At 42.4% G+C, this 24067-nt stretch overlaps 1 protein-coding gene across 1 annotated transcript in view; it reads right to left on the bottom strand.

Moving 5' to 3' along the window:
* Nucleotides 1-24067, bottom strand: part of ZCWPW2 (zinc finger CW-type and PWWP domain containing 2) — a 134475-nt gene that overhangs the window by 99102 nt on the left and 11306 nt on the right. Inside the window, exon 2 of the mRNA XM_032790018.2 lies at nt 16272-16431. Within this exon, the coding sequence (XP_032645909.1) occupies nt 16272-16431 (160 nt within the window). The remainder of the gene's footprint in view (nt 1-16271; nt 16432-24067) is intronic.

Below are 24067 nucleotides of genomic sequence, written 5' to 3'. Positions count from 1 at the left end.
TACATAGATGCTTTCAATACATTAAAAAATTTAGCCAGCCTCAGAGAACTGATGCCTGCATCATTGACCACCAAGTTCAATGAATGGGAACTGTATAGGACAAAAAAAGCTGAGGGCTTAACTCTCGGATCTGTGGTGCACTCCTCTGTTCTTTACCTCTCTCGTTGGCCACCATTATCAGTAGCCCTGATCTCCCATGTCAGCTACCACAATTCCGCGTATCTTCCAAGCTTTTTAAGAAGCAACATTTATCATACCCTATATCATATCCTGTTTATCATTCAATGTCAATAAAGTCTAAAAAATGCCCTCTGATAGTCACCGTTGGCAGCGGGACATTTCACAATAGATTTGGTTGTTGTACAAAACGCACCATTAAATTCATTTGTTCCTATGGCTTGATTTCAGGTGTGCAGTCCAGAATAACAGAGTAATATCTTGCTGACTTTCAGATTCTGCCCAATCTTCTGTTTGACTTTTGTTGCCCAGTAACTGTATGATCTCATTTTGAATTGTTTTTCCAAGGTAGTGGTGGTGTACAAATTTCTTGGTGGTGGCTCTCTTAGATGCTGTATTCCAGGAGCATCAACTCAGCTCTATCAGCTCCACAATTTTAAGGACGTTTTCCATTGTTTGGCACATACTAAATGATCTGAAGTGCCACGAATGCTAGGTTTTGGGTAGCAAGGCACTCTCACAATGGTAAACACGGTTACTCACCTTTGTAACGTTGCTCTTCGATTGTTGCTCATATCCATCTCCAGGTCAAGGTGTAGGCGGCTGCGCCGTGCACAGGTTGTCGAAAGACTTTTACCCTAGCAACTCCAGCGGCCGGCAGGTCGCCCCTAGAGTGCGCCGCCATGGCTGGTTAAATATATACCCCTAGCCGGCTCCCGCCCCGGCTCCTCAGTCCTTCTTGCGGCTACTCCGACAGTGGGAAGGAGGGCGGGTGTGAATGGATTTATGAGCAAACACATCATCGAAGAACACACAGTTAAAAGGTGAGTAACCGTGTTTTCTTCTTCGAGTGATTGCTCATATCTCATTTCCAGTAGGTGATTCCCAAGCGCTTACCTAGGCGGTGGGTCGGAGAGCAGGAGAGGTCACAGTGTGCAATTATGGCAGAAGCCAAAGGCTGCGTATCCCTGGACTGCTGGACCAGGGCATAATGGGAAGCAAAGGTGTGCACGGAGGACCAGGTCGCTGCCCTGCAGATTTTCCTGACGGGACTCACGGCAAGGAACGCCCGTCGATGATGGCCTGGCTAGTTAGAGCGCCGCAGTTTACATGCGCCCGAAGGGAGACGGCCAGGCGTAAACAGTCCGTATACAGGACGTCACCCAGGAGGAGGATCCTCTGCGAGGGACTGGCAACCCTCTTAACTCGCCCTCAGCTACGGCGACAAAGAGTTGGGTGGATTTATGGAACGTTTGCTCCGCTCTATATAAAAGGCGAGCGCCCTACGCCACATCTAGGAGTGTAACGTGTTGCATTCCCTGCAAGACAAATGAGGTTTCGGAAAGTACAGGTAGGAATATGTCCGGTTGACATGAAAGGCTGAACAACTTTGGGGAGAAAGGAGGGTGCGGCCTCAGTTGTACTTTGTCGCCGATGCACACCGTTATAGGCGGGGTCCACCACGAGGGTGGCGCAGCCTGGACACGCGCCTAGCAGAATTTGATTGGCCACCAGAAATGCTATCTTCCGACAAGTAGAGGAGGGAACACGTAGCCAGCGCTCAAAACGGAGGGGACATAAGAGGGACAACACCGTTGAGATCCAAGACGGGCTGGGTGGCGGACTTGGGGGTAAAGACGCTTCCAAGCCTTTTAAGGGAATCTAGTCACCATCGGGTGTTGAGAAGACAGAGCCGGCCGTCGCCTCCCCGGTGGAAAGGTGGGAGATAGCCTCTAAGAGAACTCGGAGAGAGGATACTCGCCAGGCCTTGCTGCTTTGAAGCGACCAAGTTAATCCGAGGACGATGGGATGGAAAACAATCGGTGGGATAGAAGAGCCTCTCCGCACACCAGCACGTAAACGTTTCCATTTGGCTACGTATGTCGCCCTCGTAGACGCCTTCCTACTTCCCAGAAGTACCTGCCCTTCACTGGGGAAGGAGCAAAGCAACTCAGACCTAGTCAGCCACGCAGGAGGCCACGCTGAGAGCGTGCAGGACTGGAGGTCCGGGTGACAAGCCGGCCGTGGTCTTGTGTATCAGATCCAGGTAAAGGGGCAGGGAAGGAACAGGTCCCCTACCGAACAGGTCCAGCAGCAGAGAGAACGCAATGCTGCCGGGGCCCATGCCGCGATGCGATCAGAATCAAGTGGGCCCGTCCTCTGCGCACCCTTCAGAAGGACCGTTGGGGATTCAACGGGAATGGAGGAACGCATAGAAGAGGTTGCGTCACCCACGGAATCAGAAAGGCGTCTGCCGAGCCCGGCTCGCCTAAACCTGGAAGAGCAAACTCGGGCACTTCTGTTCCTGCGGGATGCAAGAGGTCCATTGGAGATGTCCCCACCTTCGAAGAGTGCACAGGGGAGTCCGGCGAAAGGACCACTCTGGAGCAAAAGGACTGGCTGGATGACCGCCAGGGTATTCCGAAGCCCCGGATGGAGAAAGGAAGCCGACTAGTGGAGCCAGTGTGGGCTATGCAAAAGCTTCCCACAACATCATGGCCCCGACAAAGAAGAGAGATCTCATTCTGCCCTGCTTGTTCACATAGTATACCGCCGTTTGTGTTGTCGATAAAACCGAAACACAGCGGCCCTTCGATCTTGGCCGAACTGGAACGCCTTGACAAGCAAGGCAGATCGCCCTCAAATTCTCGCATGTTGATATGGAGGCAAGTTCGGGAGGAGACCAGGCGACCTGGGGTTCCGCCCGGGTACCTTATGGTGAGCTTATACCATCCCAAGTCCGACACCGTCGTTGTCAGGGACAGCGAGGGCTGGGCGGATGAATGGAAGCCCTGCACACACGACGGACTGATCCAGTCACCACTGGAGAGAGAGAGAGGAATCCTGAGAGAATCATGATTACTGAATCTATATGACGCGCTGACCCGGACGGAGCTGAGGATGAGCCAGGACTGGAGGGGCCGGGCGGAGTCAAGCAGCGCCGTAACGATATGACTGCAGCCGCCATGTGGCCAAGAGTGTCAGGCAAGTACGCATGAGGTTAGAGGGTGCAGCCTGCAGCCTGTGGATGATGGCTGTCAAAGCCTGGAATCGCGACAAGAAGAACGGCCCCTGGCTATGGTGGAATCTAGAACTGCCGCCGATAAACTCTATCCTCTGAGTAGGGATATGGTGGACTTCTCGGCATTGAGCTCAGGCCTAGACTCGAGAAAAAAGCAGCTGATCATGCGGACCGTCCGTGCGCGAGGACATGGTCCTCCGAGGGTCCCCGGATAACCAGTCGTCGAGGAGGGAACACATGCACCCGACTGCGACGAAGAAAGGCGACGACTACAGCCATGCATTTGGTAAACACTCTCGGGGCCGTGGCAGAGGCCTAACGGGAGACTGTGAATTGATAGTGCCGGCCGCCGACAAACGAGCGAAAGAGGAACCCTAGATGGGGCGGAGATGGCTAATTGGAATAAGCGTCCTGCATGGTCGAGGGTGGTATGTACCAGTCTCCGGGATCCAGGGATGGAATAATGGTCCCCAAGGAAACACAGTGCGGAACTTCAACTTGACCAGGTATTTGTTGAGCTCTCGTAGGTCGAGGATGGGTCGAGAACCTCCCTTGGCTTGGGGATCAGAAAGTAACGGGAGTAAAATCCTTGCCCTCTCGTTCTCTGGAACCTCCTCTATGGCCCCTTTGTCGAGGAGCGTTCGCACCTCCTGGAGGAGGATCGCCGTGAGAGAGGTCCCTGAAGAGGACGGGGGAGGGGGGCGGAAGGGCGGTACGAAGCAAACTGTAGGTGGTATCCAAGCCGCAGCTCGGCGAAGCGGAGGACCCAGCAGTCGAAGAAGCGCACCACGCCAGGAGGAAGAGAAAGAAGACGGTTGGAGAAGGGAGGAGATGGATCCATGGAAGAAGACTAGTGCCCGTGCGGGCGCACCTTCAAAATGAGGCTTCGGCCCGAGGAAGGCTTGTGAGGGACCTTGTCTTGGCCCCGCGGGTACCCGATTGTCTGCGCCTGCTGTTTCTATTCGCCACCTGGCAAAGTCCTGCCTTGCCTTGGGCTGAAGGCCTGTGCTCTGCTGAGGCCTGAATGGTCTACGCTGGGTAACCGGCGTATGCATCCCTAGGGCACGCATAATGACCCTATTATCTTTGAGGCTTTGCAGCCAAGGGTCAGTCTTGTCCGAAAACAGGCCCTGGCTCTCAAACGGAAGGTCCTGGATGGTATATTGGAGTTCCGGAGGAAGGCCAGAGACCCGAAGCCACGAGATGCGGCGCATAGTGACTCTGGAGGCCAGAGTTCTGGCGCTGAGTCTGCTGCGTCCAAAGCCACCTGTAGGGAAGTGCGTGTGACCTTTTTCCCCTCGTCAAGGAGAGCGGCGAACTCCTGACGAGCGTCTTGTGGGAGGAGCTCCTAAATTTATCAGGCGCGCCCAGGTGTTGTACGAGTACGCCTGAGCAGAGCTTGCTGGTTGGAGACCCGCGAGCTGCAGGGCTCCTGCGGAATAGACCTTGCGGCCAAGCAGGTCCATACGTCTCGCCTCCTTAGACTTGGGGCCGGAGCTTGTTGTCCATGGCGTTCCCTCTCATTCACAGAGTTAATGACGAGGGAACACGGGCGGGGTGGACATATAAGTACTCATAGCCCTGCGAAGGACCATTGATTTACGCTCCACACCCGAGCAGCAGGGGATGGAAGCCGGTGACTGCCAGATGGTGGTGGCGTTGACTTGATGGTCCTTATGAAGGGCAGGGCAACACGAGTGGGCACGTCCGCCGAGTATGCTCATGCCAGGTCCTCGATCTCGGAGACTTCCTCAGCCTGGATGTTCATATTTTGCGCAACGTGCCTGAGGGAAATCCTGGTGTGCCCTGAGGTCCAGTGGGGGGGACTGGTGGATGTCGTCCCCGCCACCGGCCTCATCTGGGGAGGATGACGAGGAGAGACCTGGCAGAAGCGGGTCTGGTGGCGGCTCTGACTGGAGCACTGCTTCTGACTCTTGCGGGAGCTCAGCATCCGGGAGAAGGGACCGCGTCTTCCATAGGGGATGGAGGAGAGCTGAAGGAGTAGCCTCCGGAGCCCTGTGCTCGAGACAGATGATCGTGGGGGAATTTGCTGAGGCCCTGGGCTTGATGATACGCCCAGGGGTCCATGAAAGCCCCGACGTGCTGATAGCCGGCACCCACTCCTTCCTGCTCCCCCTCCCCTGACCCCGGGAAAAATCCACTACAGCGGCCCAGCCTCGTTTTGCTGGCTCGAGAGAGAGAGAGGGACCCACCGCCGCACCCCAAAACAGACACATAAGTTTAATCTAAACACACATTAAATGCTGGTAAAAAGGCCACCCCTATAACTGGCCACCCATCAAGGTCTAATTTGTGTCTGATTTATCTGGTCTGCGAGCCTTCAGCTTCTAGGTACCACCATGTCCGCCCTGTTTGAAGGAGACACCAGAGCCTTGGCGAGAGAGCCATGGTTGGAGCCGATGCTCCATCAAGTGGGAGTGGTCGGGAGCCCAGTGACCGCGTTGCCAGACGGCGAGACCTCCTCGGTGGCCGGAGATCCGGCTACTGTTTCTGTTTGTGTGCCGTAACCATACCTGGCGCCGTGGCCGGCCGATCCCGAATGAGCCGACCATGCCACAGCTCGGTGCGGACGAGGTATCGGACTGGTTGATTGACTCAATTGGCTGGGAAAAGGACTCCCTCGAGTCCCCGGTCGACCGCGATGTAAATGGTGGCTAGGAGCCCAGAACAGGGTGCCCGGGGAGTATCGGGGACCGGCGCGGAAAGACGATCGCGCCAAACGCGAGACTGAATGCTGCCTCAGAGGGGCATTTTCTTCTTTCACTGATGACTGCTGTTCTGTGCCAGCTATAGTGGCTCTCAACATTCAGTTGAAGGGGACAAATAAGCAGGCTGGTAGCAGGGCCTGAGTGAGGGAAGATATCAATGTCTTAAGGGTCTAACTGGCTCCTACTACTTCAGTTGACTGCCTGTTCTCCTCAAGTGGGTTCAGGGAAGTAGCAGGAAACAGGAAGCTCCTTGGGAAGCTGAGATTAATCAGTCCCAGCTCCTGGGAGTGCTAGAAAGGTGCACAACAGGCTCTTCCTCTCTCTCCCTGCAGCTTCTCCTGCTTTCTGTTATTCCCTCTCACCTTTTCTCCTGCCTGTCTGTTATGTCTCTTCTGCCCTCCTTCCTCCAGCACAGCACTCCACCATCTCTGTGCATCTAGAGCAGAGAGAATACATATGCACCAGCAGCAGACAATTTCCTACACTCTGGGTCCTAGTGTCACCCCCCCAACGTCTGGCACCTGAGGCAGCCGCCTCAGTTTGCCTCATGGTAAGGATAGCCCTGCCGAAATGGCTTAGTACTTTCTAGGTAGAAAGCCAGTGATGTTTGATGTCTAGCGAGTGGAGCCTTTGTTCTTCTCTGTTGACATGTGATTTTGGATAGAAGACCAGTAGGAAGATATCCTGGCTTATATGTAACTGTGAAACCTCGTTTGGAAGGAAAGTTGGATGAGGATGCAATTGGACCTTGTCCTTGAAATATACCATGGTTCTGGAGAATATGGTGGTTCTGAAGTCTTGGGAGATCTTACAACGCTCCTGCACGTGAGCTTCCCCCAGGCACTTAAGGCAGCTGAAAAGGGAGTCGCTCACAGGCATAGGCTTATGGCACGAGGCACAAGGCTTAAAAGCTAGAGACCAATGCATGGTCCGGTACTGGGCAGAGACTAACCCTGCTTACCAGTATTCCGCTAAGCTAAATAACTACTAAAATCAAGAAATAATTATATACAATGAAGGTTGGAAAAATCCACTGAGAGGGTACTTGTAGAACACAAGGACAAGATAGTTCCAGTGACCATAATGGGTGGTAAGAAGAAACTGAGAGGGGCTGCAGGTTGGCATAACCCTTATACCAGTGCTATGAGCATGCGACTCCAGTGGGCAACAAAGCCAACCCAACGAATACCGCTGAGGGAAAAACTTCTGGCAGTGGTGCTTGGGGAAAGCACATGCCTAGTTTGGAATGGACATAAGCAAGCGCTTGAAGAAGAGCCAAAGCCTTCAAGTCTAGCAAAGAGCCACTAATTAAAAGGATCTTCTCCTGGCTGATGTTTCTTACTGATTTGGGCAGCAAAGGAAATGGAGGGAAGGCATAAAGTAGCTCTGTTGCCTATGACTGGGAGAGTGCTCCCTTGTTCTTGTGTGTGCAGAAAACACCTCTGGACTTCAGTATTTTTCTAGTATTTACACGTCCACAGAACACGAAGAAAATATAGCACCAATGTAAGCCTTTTTGTGGCTAAGTGCAACTGAAGAATCCAAGACATTGAAATGTTTTATTGAAGTAGGTTCCATGGACTTTGATGTCACATCTAACTGTCAACTGAACATTAGATGTACTTTGACAAATCAGGATATGATTAGTGTTGCAGTTTGCAGATTTCTCAGAAACACTGTCACTATTCTTGGCTCTGGGGAAGTTTCCCAGTTAGCAAGAAATTTCTGAATGTAGAGTTAACATTTTCCATCATAAGGAAAGTGCACTGATGTTCTAAAGAGCTCTCCAGTGCTCCCCTTTCAACTGCAATGTTTGGATCTCCTTGAATTCAGAACTGGGTTGAAGGACCAGTCCAGCCCCATCTCTTAAGGTTAAGGCTTTAGAAACAAAATCTTGCCTCCTGGGAAGAAAAATAACTCTCTCCTAAAGTCTTGATCAAGGTTTTCTGCATAAACTGTACCTTATTGGCTAGAAGTTTTGAGAAAGGTCTCAAAAATGACATCTTGCGCAGCTCTACCATTAAAATACTCTCCTTTACCCCAAAAGAAGAAATTGCCTATACTCAAGAAGAGAGAAAAACTACCCAAAAGAAAAAAAAGAGAAAAACAAATAGTAATATAGCCTTGGAGACTGCTCAAATGGAGCTCTCTCACAGAATAAAATATTTTTTAATTAACTACATAGTTTGCACGCAAGGAACTAATGATAAAAGGACTGTAAAATCTGGAAAAATATTTTACAAAGTTGAGAAAAACATTTTCTTAAAGGCAATATTGAAATTCCAAAATGGAATTCTTTACAAGTTGGTTAGAAAGAAAACTGATGTTAACCAGTGTACCTTGCCAGTGAATAAATGCGTGTCCTCAAGTGGTGAGACAGCTTATCATTTTTAAAACTTCATGCAATGGAGCAGTTAGATCTGTCATATATACTATGTGCAGAGAACTATTTGTAACCTAGGAATGAAAGATGCCTGATTTAAATCATGAGTATGTGTTACCTTAGTGTATTTATGGATACCAGTGGTACTTTATGTATGTTTAATTTTCTGCTTTGAAAATTGCTAATGAAGTGCTTTAGTACAAGCGTCTGTTAGCTCACACGAGTTAAAACTGGCAATTTTCATTCAATATCAAATTCTGGAGAGAAATTAACAGCAGTAAAGGCATGGAGTGTTCAAGATATTATATTAAGATCTGAAGAGAAATATTTGCAGCAATGTCAAAAAACCCACTATGGATTCCAAATACTGATGAGAAAAGAGATTCACTAACTGTGGGCCTAAACTTGGCTCAGGAGACTACAAGGAGCCCGAAGGCTATCTGCAAACTGTCTGGTTTTGGAACCATGAAGGATAATACAGACTACAGCTCCTCAACAATGTAGTGCCATTTAACTCCACACTCTGCCCAAGGATTAAGTCCATGATTACACTTCCAAGCTGCCATAAACAGCAGTTAAGAAGCTGGTGAATATTTTAGGTATCCTGACACTACAGAGGCACCTTGATATTATGGCATAGATACAGTATAAAGATCTATGTAGTGACAGTGGCTCCAGTAGGGGAGAAATGCGGTGAGTGATAGCTGAGAATCTGAATCATCAGTATAGGTACTCTGGTGGGCTGTGCCTGAAACAACTATCAGTCCGAGAGAGGGCAGAACCACTGAGCAAAAGATTCTCCCTTTCCTATTATGATTTGGGGGAATAAGAAGAAATCTCATGACAGTGCTCCAACATCCTCTGCAAAGAGACTCATCGTATCCCATTTCTGGCTTTTTCTCTTTCCCTCCATTGAAATCACAATCCCTGGGAGATGAGGACAGGATAAAAATAATAATAATAATAAAAAAAGAGGGATGCACAAGCTTTCTACCCCTTCCCCAACAGCTCTACGATTGCACTATCCCATCATGTACAGAGCCAGAGCATCCTCAGGATTGGTCAGCCAAGAGCAGAACAAGGGACTTCGCTGTCTTAGGATCTCACAGTAAAGTAGGTAAGTGATAAACTGAAGACTGTGCTTGATGAGGTGATGAATATGATAAATGGGCAAAAGGAGCATGATCATTAAATTTTCAAGAAATCAACCATTTTTAATAAGACCATTGTTCAATCTGAAACTTTCCCATGCCAAAGATTAGTGGCTCTCAGGCTGAAAAGCACTCGGGAGAATCTTTGAACTGAAAGTGTTTTTTTTCTCACTCACAATTTTTCTCTGGAAAAATTTTAGATCAGATAATTGTTTTGTTACCAATAGTCAAATTATCAGTCAGACCAAAAAAGATGGAAAATGTATTGCAAGAAATTTTAAGATAATTTCCCCTACAATGCATACTTTGGATTGCAGCCTCAACTTTCTCAAGGTTTTTTAAAAATGGCTGAAAATCATCTGACAAACTTTATAATTAAACTGCAAAAAAACTTTCAAACATAGTATATAACACTGCCTTGCAAAATTTGTCATGGTTCATAGATCCATACACATTTTAAAATCTTGGGGACATGTTTTTCCCTACAATTGCCCAGCTGGGATGCAGTTTCCAGGAATAATTTCCCAGTTCCAGAAACTAAAATATGATACATTAAAAAGATTAAGTTAAAGACCATGAGAATGTCAGAGCTGTGAACTGGAAAAAGTTCTGAGTCTTGTGGTAAAACACTTCATGTAACCTTACTTATTGGCATGATATATTTGTGAGAAAGATACAGCAAATCTCAATTCTTATGACTTAAATGTGTCTTCAGAGCTTGTTCAAAATTAATCCAATTTTTGAGTACGTTTGCTAAGAGATCTGCTAGTAAGTAGCAAGCTCTAAATTTCAAAACATAATTTTGAGCAGGTAATTGAAATTAAGCAATAGTAATAATAATAAAGCCTTACATGTACAGCATCTTCCCTTAAAGGATTTCAAACATTTTGATTAATCTTCACAATGCCCTTACATGAGAAGTATTGTAATAATTATCATCCCATTTTACAGATGAGGAAAAGACACAAAGAACCTAATGGCTTGCCAAAAACCCAAACCAAACCAAAATAAACATCCTGACAAAAATACCTTTAACATGTACCGGTGTAAGAAGAAAAAATGATTCATTTCTTGTATTTTTATTAAACTACTTAACAGAACATTTTCAAGAGTTTATGAACTTTATAAAAAGTTAGTGAAAGTTTTTTTAAATGTCAGGTATATAATTCAAAACTTCTAAGTGAATGCTAACAGACCTTTCTTTACTAATAGTTAGGTTTCTGAATTGATTTGGCTATTCTGTTTTATAATAAATACTTTTAAATATTAGATGGACAAAGCCAAAGTTAATATTATGAACATAAATAAGATGAAATTGACAATGTTCTAGCTTACATTTGAAGCATCTCTTTTAGCAAGTTAATTTTTTCAAATGAATATTTTAAAACAAATCAAATTTAATAGGAACAAAGGATCCTGTGGCACCTTATAGACTAAGAGACGTTTTGGAGCATGAGCTTTCATGAGTGAATACCCACTTCGTCAGATGCATGTATCTGACGAAGTGGGTATTCACTCACGAAGGCTCATGCTCCAAAACGTCTGTTAGTCTATAAGGTGCCACAGGATTCTTTGCTGCTTTTACATATCCAGACTAACACGGCTACCCCTCTGATACTTGACACAAATTTAATAGGAATATTACTTTATAACATTTCTGGCAATCATATGGGTCAAAATGTCAAGAGTTCTTTACTTTTTTATACCGCCAATAACTTCAGATTAATATTTTCACATGGCAACTCACTTAAATTATAAGTTTACTCAATATTTAGTTTTTGTTAATGTATCTTCTGTGGTAGCAATAGTAGAACAAGACCACTTTGAAGTAAAATGAGTAAGCTGTTTCTATTTCTCAATTCTCATTGATACTACTTGCATTTCTAAATATCACTGATAATTAGAAATTAATATAACTGGCAATTGTTTACTTTTCTTTATACATCTCTTGAATTTAATTTAAATCAAGCTGGTAAATCCATGCATATAAATAAATGTGACCTTAATGTCATTAGACTGACTAAAAAGCTCATGAAAAAGTTAAGAATTTGTGCTTTTTTATTTCAGTCATTATGACATCTTGATTTTTCCCATTTCCAGTATGCTTCCTTCATATCCATGGACCACAGAAGATTCCTTAAAAAAAAATAATTACAAAGTAAAGTATTAAGAAGAGTCTCAATTTTAAATTCAACATGGAAGTGTGTGTTCATGGTGTATTTAAATATAAAGTCTCTCCAGATGAGATGAGCGATGGCTTGTTCCATGAATCTTGGGGGATTTTTTGGAATGAAGGATTAGATAAATCAAGGATTTATGATGTTTTTGGTTTGTACAGCAAATCTCTTCTCAATATTTCCATGACCAATTATTTGAGGTAGTGGATGTTCCTCTGAGAAGAGTAGACATCTGCCTCCTAGGAACTGATGGTGTCAGATTAAAGGCCAGAGTCATATAGTCTTTTGCTTGTTACAGGGAGGTGCAGTTTCTTCTGGAGATGCTACACTAGTTGGCTTTCTTCCATCTTCCGCAAATCTAGTTGCCTTTTCTGTTATAACCATCAAAAGGTCGTTGAAATCTTTAACAGATCATACAAATTTCTCTCTGCTACTTGGGCAAGGGGTTTTTCTTTTTCTTCCACTATTACTTTAACACAGTTGTAAAAGTGTTAAACTGTGTCAACACTAGGTGTTAAGTGTTTCAAATCATGTTAGCCAACTCAATTTAGGTAACAACTTTTAGAAAAACATTCTTCCTAATCTAGACAAAGCTGTAGTCCTATCCATCTGGATTATTGAATCTAATTTTCCCCAGATAAGATTTTTTTTAAGAACACAGATTAGATAAAATCAAGACTAGTCATTCAAGCATGCAACTCACTCATTGCAGATGTACTTGTGATTAAAAATTAGGTCTTTAATAACATGTGAAACAAAGAGTACATTCCCAACATTTGAGGAGAGTCTATCAACTTTACAGTACCAAAGTAAAGCCCTATGATTGACCGGGTTCTATGACTAGGAGGGCGATATTAGAACATAAGAATGGCTATAGTGGGTCAAACCAATGGTCCATCTAGCCTAGTATCCTGTCTTCCAACAGCGGCCAATGCCAGATGCATCAAAGGAAATGAACAGGGTGATTATCAAGTGATACATCCCCTATTGTCTAGTCCCAGCATCTCATAGTCAGAGGCTTATTAATATTATTAATTCTTTTCAGAAATCTTGTGATGGGCAGATAACTGACATGGGAAACCCTTCACTGGCAAAGGATATGCTGAGATATCACCGTGAGATGTCAGCAAGGAAAAACTGAGATATTTTGAGTATTTATTGCATTTAAAGTAAGTTATTTGGATGTTGTAAGAGGAGATGGACTGTTTTCCTTTACCCACAGAGGAAAATCCTTTTCTACTTCCAAGTGTAACATTTCAAAGTAAATAGATTTCTAGATAGTAGCAGAATCTCCTGCACTTCTACAGCACATGAGAGCAGATGTACTCATTGTTCTGTGAATCAAAGCATAAGGTGAAGCAACTCTGGATTAGGTTGCAAGATGAGTCTTCTGGAAAGAGAAAATCAGTTAATACCATTTAAAGAAATGGAGACTCCTCTGAGAGATCTTCATCTCTGTACGAATATTGTCTGGCCCCTGCTGCAGCAGCCAATATGACTTGGACTATGTTTTGTTACATTCTTCTGATTACTCATTGGATCAATGAAATTAATGAGATGTATAGAATTCCTTTGTTCCAATCCAACAGAAATGCATCTGTGATCAAACCTCCACCCCTCCCTGCTCTGAAGCAAAATAAAGGATATGCCTCTTCCCATTGAGCATCAGTACAGTCTATGGACAAATGACCCCAATTTTTAAACAGCAGCTACACCATGGTCTTTCCAGTGAAAACTTTTGTTGTCTCTGAATCCTGAACCTGCTAGCAAATGTTATTTGTGTCAGATGTAGAGGTATCAAGTGTACTTCAAGAGCCAGGCACCAGTCTCACAGGGCCACTGGCTGCGGACAGTTGAGTAAGAATGTCCTTTTTTGTTGAAATAACACATAGCTACCATATTGCTCTTAGCACTTGAATAATATAGCTTTTGGCCAACTGCAGGAAATATATATATATATTAGAGCCTCCACATATAACAGAGTTCCAGAACATTTATATTGAGCTTCATAGTCCACAAGGGGGTAGAATATGTGATATATCAACCTCCTGAAGGTGAGCTCTCCAGTCTGTGATGATCACAACAGTTGAGAATGAAAATTGAAATGAACTCCTGCAAAACAGTGTCTGGGAATGCTCACTAGTAGAGAATCCTGAAGACTTTTGGAAACATGCTCTGGAAAGGTTCCATGTAGTTCATATTTGGAGTTAATTTTGCTGCCAATCAGTGCTGTACCCACTTTATTCACAGATAAGCATAAAGTGACAAACAGAAGACCCCAGGAGACCTAAAGCCTCAGGTAAATTATCACTGCTTTTGTAGGGTTGCTTAATAAATTTCTCAAACTCTCTGCTACAAGATGTGCCTTGGCCTAACACAAGTTCAGACAGCCCCTATGAAGGAGATTTGTTGGGCTTGTACAAGTATGGACGTGTCCCAATTTATCAAGAGACTTAAAAATTTAAACTGTATGTCCTTTATGTTGGACTTCTACATAGAGGAATACCTTGATGCTTGAGATGGGTTGTGACCATTGTTAGGCCCTTGGTAAATACTGCTAGTGTAGTAGAAAGGACAAAGGGCAGCATCTTGATAATGGCTGTCCACTCACACACTCTCTCTCTCTCTCTCTCTCTCACTCTCTCACACTCTCACTCTCTCTCCTCTCACACACTCACTCTCTCACACTCACTCACACTCACTCACTCACAGTCACGCCCTCTCTCACACTCACACTCTCACTCACTCTCACTCACACTCTCACACACTCACTCACTCTCTCTCTCATATAACTATGTTAAAGTAGAAATCCTTTAAATTGAGAGCCCTGCTCCACTCTTGAGAGCATTAGATGGGAAGGGACTGAAGCCTTGCTGCTGGTGTCAATAAGCTATAGTTTAATTTTCTGAGTAAGTTGTTCACGTTCCAGGAGACAGATACAGTCTCTTTGTCTGGAGAAGTCTGAAAATAGAGAAGGTACACTCTCTGGTGCAAGGACACCACATGGCAAATGACTATTTGACAGTTTACTTAAGAGGAATATCTAATTTACAAAGTGGATAATCAAGATTCACTCAAATTACATACTGCAGAAGTGAGGCCTTTTTTCCCCCCAGAGACATGTAAATAAAAAAGGAGCTTTACAGTAAAGTTTATGAAATGTTTAAAAGACAAATCTAGATTTACTGATTCACTAAAAAACTTACCTTTCTAAAGGCTAATTCCAGTTTATTTTAAGGTTATTTCTTAATTTCTTTCAAACTTTGAACTGATAAATATGTATGTGTATTATATTATATATACAGATATAAAATAATGTATCATTGACTATTTTAGTTCCAGCTAATTAAAAATGACTTCTCACAAAGATTTGAAGAAAATGAGCCAAAACCAGTTAGAAAATATGACTAATTAGTTAAACAAAAGTAGGATGCTAGTTCTGAACCCATCATGTGTTATCCAATTCTGTAAAGGAGAATGATGTAATTTTATTATATGTCTCCCAGAAGAAAATATGTATCAATGAAGGTTGAAGAGAGACTGTGAACAATGGAAAAATGTTTCAAACCGAAGGATAGTAAATAAAATACACTTCCTCTTCTTTAATTCAGATCAAGATATTGATAGCCATTGTACATTCAGAACACCAAATTAAGGCAGTGGGCCAACTTCACTTCAGATTTACCCAGACTTCTGCTAACATAAACAAGTCTGCAGGGCCACCACATATGAAGTACTAAGAGGAAGTTGCAGCTGCAATCTCACCTCTGCCAGATGACCACAAACGAGCAATACAACCCCCAAAGTGGTATCTTTGCTTAAAAGGACGCATGGCCAGGGCAGATACGAAACATGTTGACAAGGCTATTAAGATGCCTTCTCTTGGCAACAACAAGAGTATATTATTCTACTGGGCATTTTACATGTGGAAAAGCTGCAGGTTGGAATAGCCTTGAGAGAGGCAGTTTTATGGCAAATATTTGTGACTTTTTTTCTAGTTCACATTGACAGTAAATGCACATTGAGGTTTTTGTTTTCTAGGCTCATTTTTAAAAAAATACAGCAAAAACAGAATATTTGGAAATAACAGAAACAGGTGGTATTCTTTTAGGTTTGTTAAATCAGTAATAAATCAGTAATTACTAGAGTGCTTTTGAGGTTGCCTGTGACTGTAAGTGTATAGTGCAAAAAAAAAAAAAAATAGTAAGAAAAGAGTGGAATACTCTGTATGAAAGTTGTAAAACTGGTTACACTCCTTAAGGTCTTTCTGCATGAGGCTATTACTGTAAGTTTACATTCTCTGAAATTGCTCTAGGGAACAGAAATGTGTGTTTAAATGCAACTGCGTAGGCTCATCTGAATCTGCTTTTTACACCCATCAAAATAAAAAATAATTTTATTAGCTGATTTTCAAATTTCTTAATTTAAAAGTGAACCCAAGATTCCAAACAGTTAACACAATGTTATTGGTAGCTATTATACCTAAACAAATATTCTGCTATTGATTCAGATCATATAGCAATTTTCATTCACTTTAATAGTAAATATATGAAGTAAATTATTTTAGAATATTTAACATGCATACACATAAAATGCCAGCATTATGAAATGTTAATATATTATTCTGCCTACCTTAATTGAGTTAGGGTAACGGCTAATATATTTCACGGCAACCCAACCTCTGGAATGAGGATCACCTAAGAATTCTACATGATTGCTTTCAACATATCCATCCATGTCATATGTCACATATTGTCCATTAAAAGGATCAGGACAAAGTATGCCAGGCCATCTTAAAAAATAAATTTTTGAGACACTTAGAAATGTATATTTTAAAACAACAAGCAATATCAATACCTCAGTTACCACCAAATATTTAAGTTTCTTCCTATCTGCAATACCTAAAGTATCTAGCATATTTTAGGGCTTTATAAATAATAAATATAATAGTAACAATAGTTTTGTCACAAAGGTCAGAAAAACCCATACATGCCAATATCTGGTGATATTGGTTAATTATACCAGTTTAGGTCTTCATTTCATTTGGGTTTCTAGTCATCTTGTGTAGTTCAGGGGTAAGAGATCACCTTCAGGTCTTCTTTGCTTGAAACTGTCCTTGCTAACTTGTCATATATATATATAAAAGAGGAACGTGAAAAGGTCAGATAGTAAATCTCCCTTCTTATATGCCTGCAGTATCAGATTTCAAACTACAATTGTCCTGATGAACATTTGCATTTATTGGGTTCCTCCCCCATGCTATGGTTTTGAAAAAGCTGCTCATTAGCACTGAAAATCTACAGGCCATGTTACATTAATTCATTATACACACGGAAGTCTCACTTCGTTTCATTCAGGTAGATTCATTCAGGTTGATATTTGTTCAGTGTGACAAAAAAAATGGTGGTACAGTACTTGTAATAAGAGAATGAGAAACACCCATTATAAGCAGCACAGGAAACATGGCTGTGAAAGAATTCTTTTTTATTCATCCCGTGATAATATCTTTGTGTATATACAATTAAAGAAAAAAAATGTTAAAAAGCAAATAAACCCAACAAAACTGAGAAATGGAAAGAACTCCTTCCTTTATCCACATTGTGATAGACTACAAAGACCCCACTACAGAGTTGGCAGGAAGTGTTAACCTTCCATTTCAGGAAGGACAACAGCTTCTTGCAACAGTGCAAACAGACTCAAGAGAAAGGATTGTGACTTAGGGGCATGTGACTGGCTGTCAGGACTATAAAAAGCAGTACTCTAGGCTCAGACTGGGGGAGGCCAGGGAAATATGAAATGTATTGTGTGGGGCTCTCCAGAGAGACAGCTGAAGGGCAGCTGCTGGCTGCACAGCATCAGCCAAGGGTCTGGAATAGTCTTAGCAGAAATACCTGCGAACAAGAGCAATATGGTGTGAGACATGGGAAACCCTGATGCTGACCCCAGCGTTACTGTGAAGCCCTGGGGAAGAGTCAATTAAACTTGGAAAGCCCAATACAAGCGTGAACAGCTGAACAGATTTTGACAACTCATAATCAGACCCCGGAAGTGTACATTTTTATTTAGAACTATCATTCTGTGATATGTAGTTAACCCAGAGGCGGAAGGGTAAACTGAGGCACAGATACACACCCAACCAAGGGTACAATGACCCTCTTACAGCAGACAAAGACTCATCCCACCGAAGTACTATCACTCAAGCAAAAGCACAATGGCCAGAATCTGCCACTTTTACTCCTAATGAGTAATACGCTGCAAACAGTTCTACTGAAATCAACCAGACCACTTACAGAGTGAGGTACTACTTCACATGAGTGAAGGTAACTGACAAGCCTTAAGTAAAGAGATACCCTTTATATTATGCACTGAAAGTCAATGAACTTGGACTTCACTAGACCAACAGTGGAAGGAAATTCCAAAACAAAAGCCCCCTCCTGTGCAAACAATGAGGTTCACATTTAGGGGTTGTTAGCTAACGAATCTAAATGGATCTCAACTGTTTTGATAGTGCATACATAAGTAGTCTCTAGGGTAGCCAGGACTCAAACAATACAAATATTTATAGATTTTTAAAAAATCAACTCAAGCAAATCAATAACATAAGTACAAAATGTTGCATATCAAAATCATCATTAAAAATTAACTACAAAGGATTTTTGAAAAACTGAACTTTTGCTCTCTTTTGCTTCTTTATGATTTAAAAAAGTCTAAAGATTTTCCTTTTTTTTTTAAACCTTAGAAATATCAGAAATGTCAATACTGGTCTTCTATGGTTTAGTGTAAAGAGTTGTTGAGGAAGGAGAGAGTCTCCAACAAGTATATATGGTTAACATTCAGTCTTTAACAAAGGGTTCCATTCTCCAAAATATGAGTAATTTAAGTTTAAATGTTACGTAGTCTAGGAACTTAAACTGCTCAGGTTTTTCTCTCTTGACTTTTATGATGCTTTCATGTCACTATTTCTCCAAGATTCGAGTCTTCCAGGTCAGACAATACCTGAATTTCTAATAAAAAAAACAAGCCAAAATTTAAAAAAATTAAACAAAACCAAAACTATACCTCACACCTTTTAAGCCTTCTTTACACATCAAAAAAAGCAATATAGCAAGATCCACGTCACAGATGAAATATTTCAGTCTCTTCACCAAAGAAAGACAGATAAACATACTTCTAGCTGCTGTGGCCACGGAAATCCAGCAATGCCAAGCACCATCAACAGCTTGAGATTGTGAATCTCACTAATAAAGGGCACACACTCCTCTCCAGAGAGGTAGCTGCTATTATCTTCCCCACTTTCTCTGGGTAGTTCCATCTATACAGCACCATGTCATCTTAGCCTTACTAAAGATCAAGCCAGATATCAAGTGATTTTAAAAATTGCAATTAATCACACAATTAACCGCACTGTTAAATAACAAAATATCATTTATTTAAAGATTTTGGATATTTTCTACATTTTCAAATATATTGATTTCTGTGATAACAGAACCAAGAGTACAGTACTCACTTTATTTTTTTATTACAAATATTTGTGCTGTAAAAAAAGTATTTTTAGATTCACCTTATACAAGTTCTATAATGCAATCTCTTTATCATGAAAGTTGAACTTACACATTTAGAATTATGCACAAAAAATAACTGCACTCAAAAGCAAAACGATGTAAAACTTAGAGCTTACAAGTCCACTCAGACCTACTTCTTGTTCAGTCAGTCACTCAAACAATAAGTTGTTTTGGTTTTTTTACATTTGCAGGAGATAATACTGCCCGCTTCTAGTTTACAATGTTACATGAAAGCTAGAACAGGCATTTGCATGGCATTGTTGTAGCTGGCATCGCAAGATATTTACATGCCAGATGCACTAAAGATTCATATGTCTCTTCATGCTTCAGCTATCATTCCAGAGGACGTGTCCAAGCTGATGATGAGTTCTGCTCAATAACGATCCAAAGCAGTGCAGACCAACGCATGTTCATTTTCATCATCTGAGTCAGATGCTACCAGCAGAATGCTGATTTTCTTTTTTGATGGTTTGGGTTCTGTAATTTCTGCATTGGAGTGTTGCTCTTTTAAAGACTTCTGAAAGCATGCTCTACACCTCATCCCTCTCAGATTTTGGAAGACACTTCAGATTCTTAAACTTTGGGTTCAGTGCTATAACTAGCTTTAGAAAGCTCATGTTGCTACCTTCTTTGCGTTTGGTTAAATCTGCAGTGAATGTTTTTAAACTGAACAACATGTGCTGGGTCATCATAGGAGACTGCTATAAGATGAAACATATGGCCGAATGGAAGTAAAACAGAGAAGGGGACATGCTATTCTACCCCCAAGCTCAGCCAGAATTTAATTAACGCATTTTTTTTTAAACGCACGTCATCAGCATAGAAGCATGTCCTCTGGAACAGTAGCCGAAGCATGAAGGGACATACGAATATTTAGCATATCTGGCATGTAAATACCTTGCAATGCCAGCTACAAAAGTGCCATGCAAACACCTGTTGTCACTTTCAAATGACATTGCAAATAAGAAGCAGTCAGCATTGTCTCCCGTAAATGTAAACAATCTTGTTTGTCTTAGCGATTGGCTGAACAAGAAGTAGGACTGAGCGAACTTGTAGGCTCTAAGTTTTATATTGCACTCAAAAACAAAACAGTTATGTAACCAAAAACAAAAAATCTACATTTGTTGGTTGCATTTTCATGATGAAGATTCCAGTATGGTACTTGTATGAGGTGAACTGAAAAATATTTTTTTTAATCACTTTTACAGTGCAAATATTTACAATAAAAATATAAAATGACCACTGTACACTTTGTATTCTGTGTTGTAATTGAAATCAATATATTTGAAAATGTAGAAAAATATCCAAAAATATTTAATGAATCTCAACTGGTATTCTATTGTTTAACAATGTAATTAAAACTGTGATTAATCACTATTAATTTTTTTGAGCTGTGATTAAATCGACAGCCTTAATCTCTACTTAACTTGTTTTCATGCAGGACTTAACCTGGCCAGACATCAAGAATATAAAGACAGAACATTATACAGTTTGAATGAAAAAGAGACATAGTCCAGTCATCTGCACAGAGATGGCACTGAAGTCCATATTGCTTCTCTCTCTCTGTATCCTTATATACACATTCAATAGGACAGACAGTAGAGCCCTAAGATTCCCTACATGAAAAAAGCTTCTGGAGCAGATAAGCAACTGTTCAGTAGCCACTTCTGTTATATCTTCAAAAGGCAGGAATGGAGCCATTGAAGTGCAACTCCATCCACTCTCTTCCAGATCCATAGATGAGTCAGCTTTATCTCCTGATCAGTGACCTGAAAGGTTGATCATGTCTAAAATACTCAAGGTGGACAACTAGCCTTTTACACTGCTAGACTATCAGCCAATGAAAGCACCACAGGCTCCACATAATTCCTAGAACTAAAGACAGGTATTAAAGATCAACAGTCTTTTCAAATGGTATCTGAGTGGCTTTGCCACAACTTTAAAAAAGGAAAGTTAGAAACTGCCCACATCAAGAAATGATTTCTTGAAAAAAAGAGATGAATAAGCATTTCTTCAAGGAAATCCCAACCCTGACCCTCTCGTAGGGAAGCATTATCAATCTTTGCCAGCAAAGTTCCCAATGTCCCCACTTGCCTTTACCATGAGTTGCCTAAGGTTGCAGATTACAACTGTCCACATGCTTCCAAAACCACAGTGAGCAAAACAGGTTGAAATTCAATCAGATGCAACACTCCATTTGCTTCCATCTGGCAGGACTCTGATATTATGGAATAGAAAACATCAAGCCACACACACTGATTTTAACCAAAATGTATGTGAAGAGTCCTCAGAGCAAGAAGTCAACTCCCCCACCCCCCAACTGTAGGAGCCCAGATTCACTACACAGAACAGTTTCATTGACTGGTGCAGCCTTGTTTGTTTATGTTAAATAAAAATGTAATAGAAATGTGTGGAAATGTAAATAGAGACTAGGTTATGGAACATAAATTTAGGCTTGTCAATAGTGAGGCCTGCTAAACTGTAGGTGAAATAAAGTGAGACATTTCAGAGGCAAGTTAGAGATAAATTGGTACATAATCCCAGGTCTTATAACATGTTTGCACCTAACTGGTTTTAACAAGTTTTAGACAAAATTTGAATATTTTGGAACAATGCTGTCTATATTGACAGATATTGGAATAGCATTTACACATATGTTAATTATATTTAGTATTAAATAGCCAGTGAGGGAGAAGAAAGCATTTTAATTATGATAGCAGAAATACAGATATGGTAAAAGGCAAGCTTAATGCTAATTAATTAAAGGGTGTTGTTATAACTGATTATAAAAAGGCTAGTATGCTAATTTTAGATTAGCGTGCTCATACACCATCAAAATACCATTAGAGAAAGAGATTATACACCATTCTTCTCAACCAAGAACTGATCACCCCTGGATGCACCATTTCATCTTAGAATGTAAGTATAAAATTCAATATGTGGTTATACTGTAAAGCCTGTTTGCTTTAACTAATTATTTTAAATAAAGTTTTTAATTTTATCACTTATGTAATTCACTGTCCTCCATTACATTAAATTTATCTGTAACTGCCCCAGAGACTCAAACCTAAGGAATTTAATTTAGTTATTGGTATTATTTATATTTAAAATACTAACTGAAAATATTTAAATCAAAGATTACACTGGAAACATTTGGTAGAGAAGAAAAGAGTTTAACCTTCACAGAGAAAGATGGCAAGCTTTTCCCTTGCAGTAATCTTGTAGTAAGACTTCAACTTTTTAGAATAGGAACCTTTCATCTCTTCCCCTCTATCTGTTGCACACTAACTTACACCAAAGTGACAGATGAGAGGCATTTGGAAGCCCTAACACTCAAAGAAGCAGTAGGATGTTTGCCTAGGCTATCAACACGGTGGCCTACTACTGTGACTAATTGGGGTTGCTAAGTGTCTGGTTTTCAACTGGAATGTCCGGTCGAAAAGGGAAACTGGCAGCTTCCAGCAGCCTCTGCCACTGCGTGGTGGTGGTGGGGGAAGGAGAGCAGCAGCTGCTGCTGGAGCCTGGAGAACAGCTCTGCTTAGCAGCTGCTGCTCTTCTTGCCCCCTCGCCTGATGTGGGGAACTGAATGACTCTGGGACCAGGCTCCAAAGTAGGTACTGACACTGTCCATGTGTGTATGCGTGCGCGTTAACTTGTCTGCTCCCCTCCTGCCCTGCTGTGCCTCAATTTCCCCACCCCAGCACCTTGCTCCGGGGACCAACCCCACTCTGCGGTGCCCCGATTTCTCCACTCCGGCCCCTCACTCCAGGGATGCCCCCCCACCCCAGGCCCTAGCTTCCAGGATGGGCCACCCTACCCCACTGTGCTCTGATTTCCCCAGTCCCTTGCTCCAGGGATCGGTCCCCCCACCCTGCTCTGCCCCAATTTCCCCACCCTATTCCCTCGCTCCAGGGACTGACCGCTGCCATGCCCCTAGTGGAAAGTGGGCACACTCAGCATCAGCTCCTCCCAGCCCAGCTCTGCAGGTGACAGGTGAGTCCTGGGGGATGAGGGAGAGAGCGGGACCTTCAGGGGGCCCAAGGCCACCTCCCTTCACCTTGCCCAGCCCGGCCGCTCTGTGTACCAGTAACTCCTTTAAGTTACTTTCACCCCTGGTAGAACAATAAAAGACACACACGTAGCACCAACAAATAGTACTTGCTAGATGTTTCCACACTTCTTAAAGTGAGGATTCATAATCCTCAGAAGAGAAACTAATTTAGCCTTATATAATCCCCCATCACCGCCAATCTGTGTTTACTCACTTCTCTAAATCAGTCAGTAAATATATTAAACGCTAGGTTTAGTACAGAACCTCGCACACTGCTAAAAAACTCTTCATATTGATAGCTCACTTTTTTGTTTGCTTTTTGTCTCTTAGCCAGCTTCTAATCCATGCTAGAACTCTACCTCTCAATCTGTGACTACTTAGTGTCCTTAGTAACCTACTGAGAAGGCCTTCAAATTTTAATGGTTGTAGTATTAAAATAGCTCTTTGACAGCTTCTTGCTGTTTTAAATACTCAGAAGAGAAACAGTCATCTAAGTCATCTTCTTTCTCTGAGGCCTGGTCTACTCTACACGTTTAAATTGCGTTAAATCGATTTAACGCTGTACCCGTCCACACTACAACGCCCTTTATATTGATATAAAGGTCTCTTTAAATTGATTTCTGTACTCCTCCTCGACGAGAGGAGTAGTGCTAAATTCGATATTAACATATCGGATTACGGTTAGTGTGGACGGAAATCGACGTTATTGGCCTCCGGGTGGTATCCCACAGTGCACCACTGACCGCTCTGGACAGCAATCTGAACTCAGATGCAGCGGGCAGGTAAACAGGAAAAGCCCCGCGAACTTTTGAATT

The sequence above is a fragment of the Chelonoidis abingdonii genome, chromosome 2 (genome assembly GCF_003597395.2).
Source record: "Chelonoidis abingdonii isolate Lonesome George chromosome 2, CheloAbing_2.0, whole genome shotgun sequence".
NCBI classification, from domain to species: Eukaryota; Metazoa; Chordata; order Testudines; family Testudinidae; genus Chelonoidis; species Chelonoidis abingdonii.
This window is presented reverse-complemented; position numbering and strand designations above follow the sequence as displayed.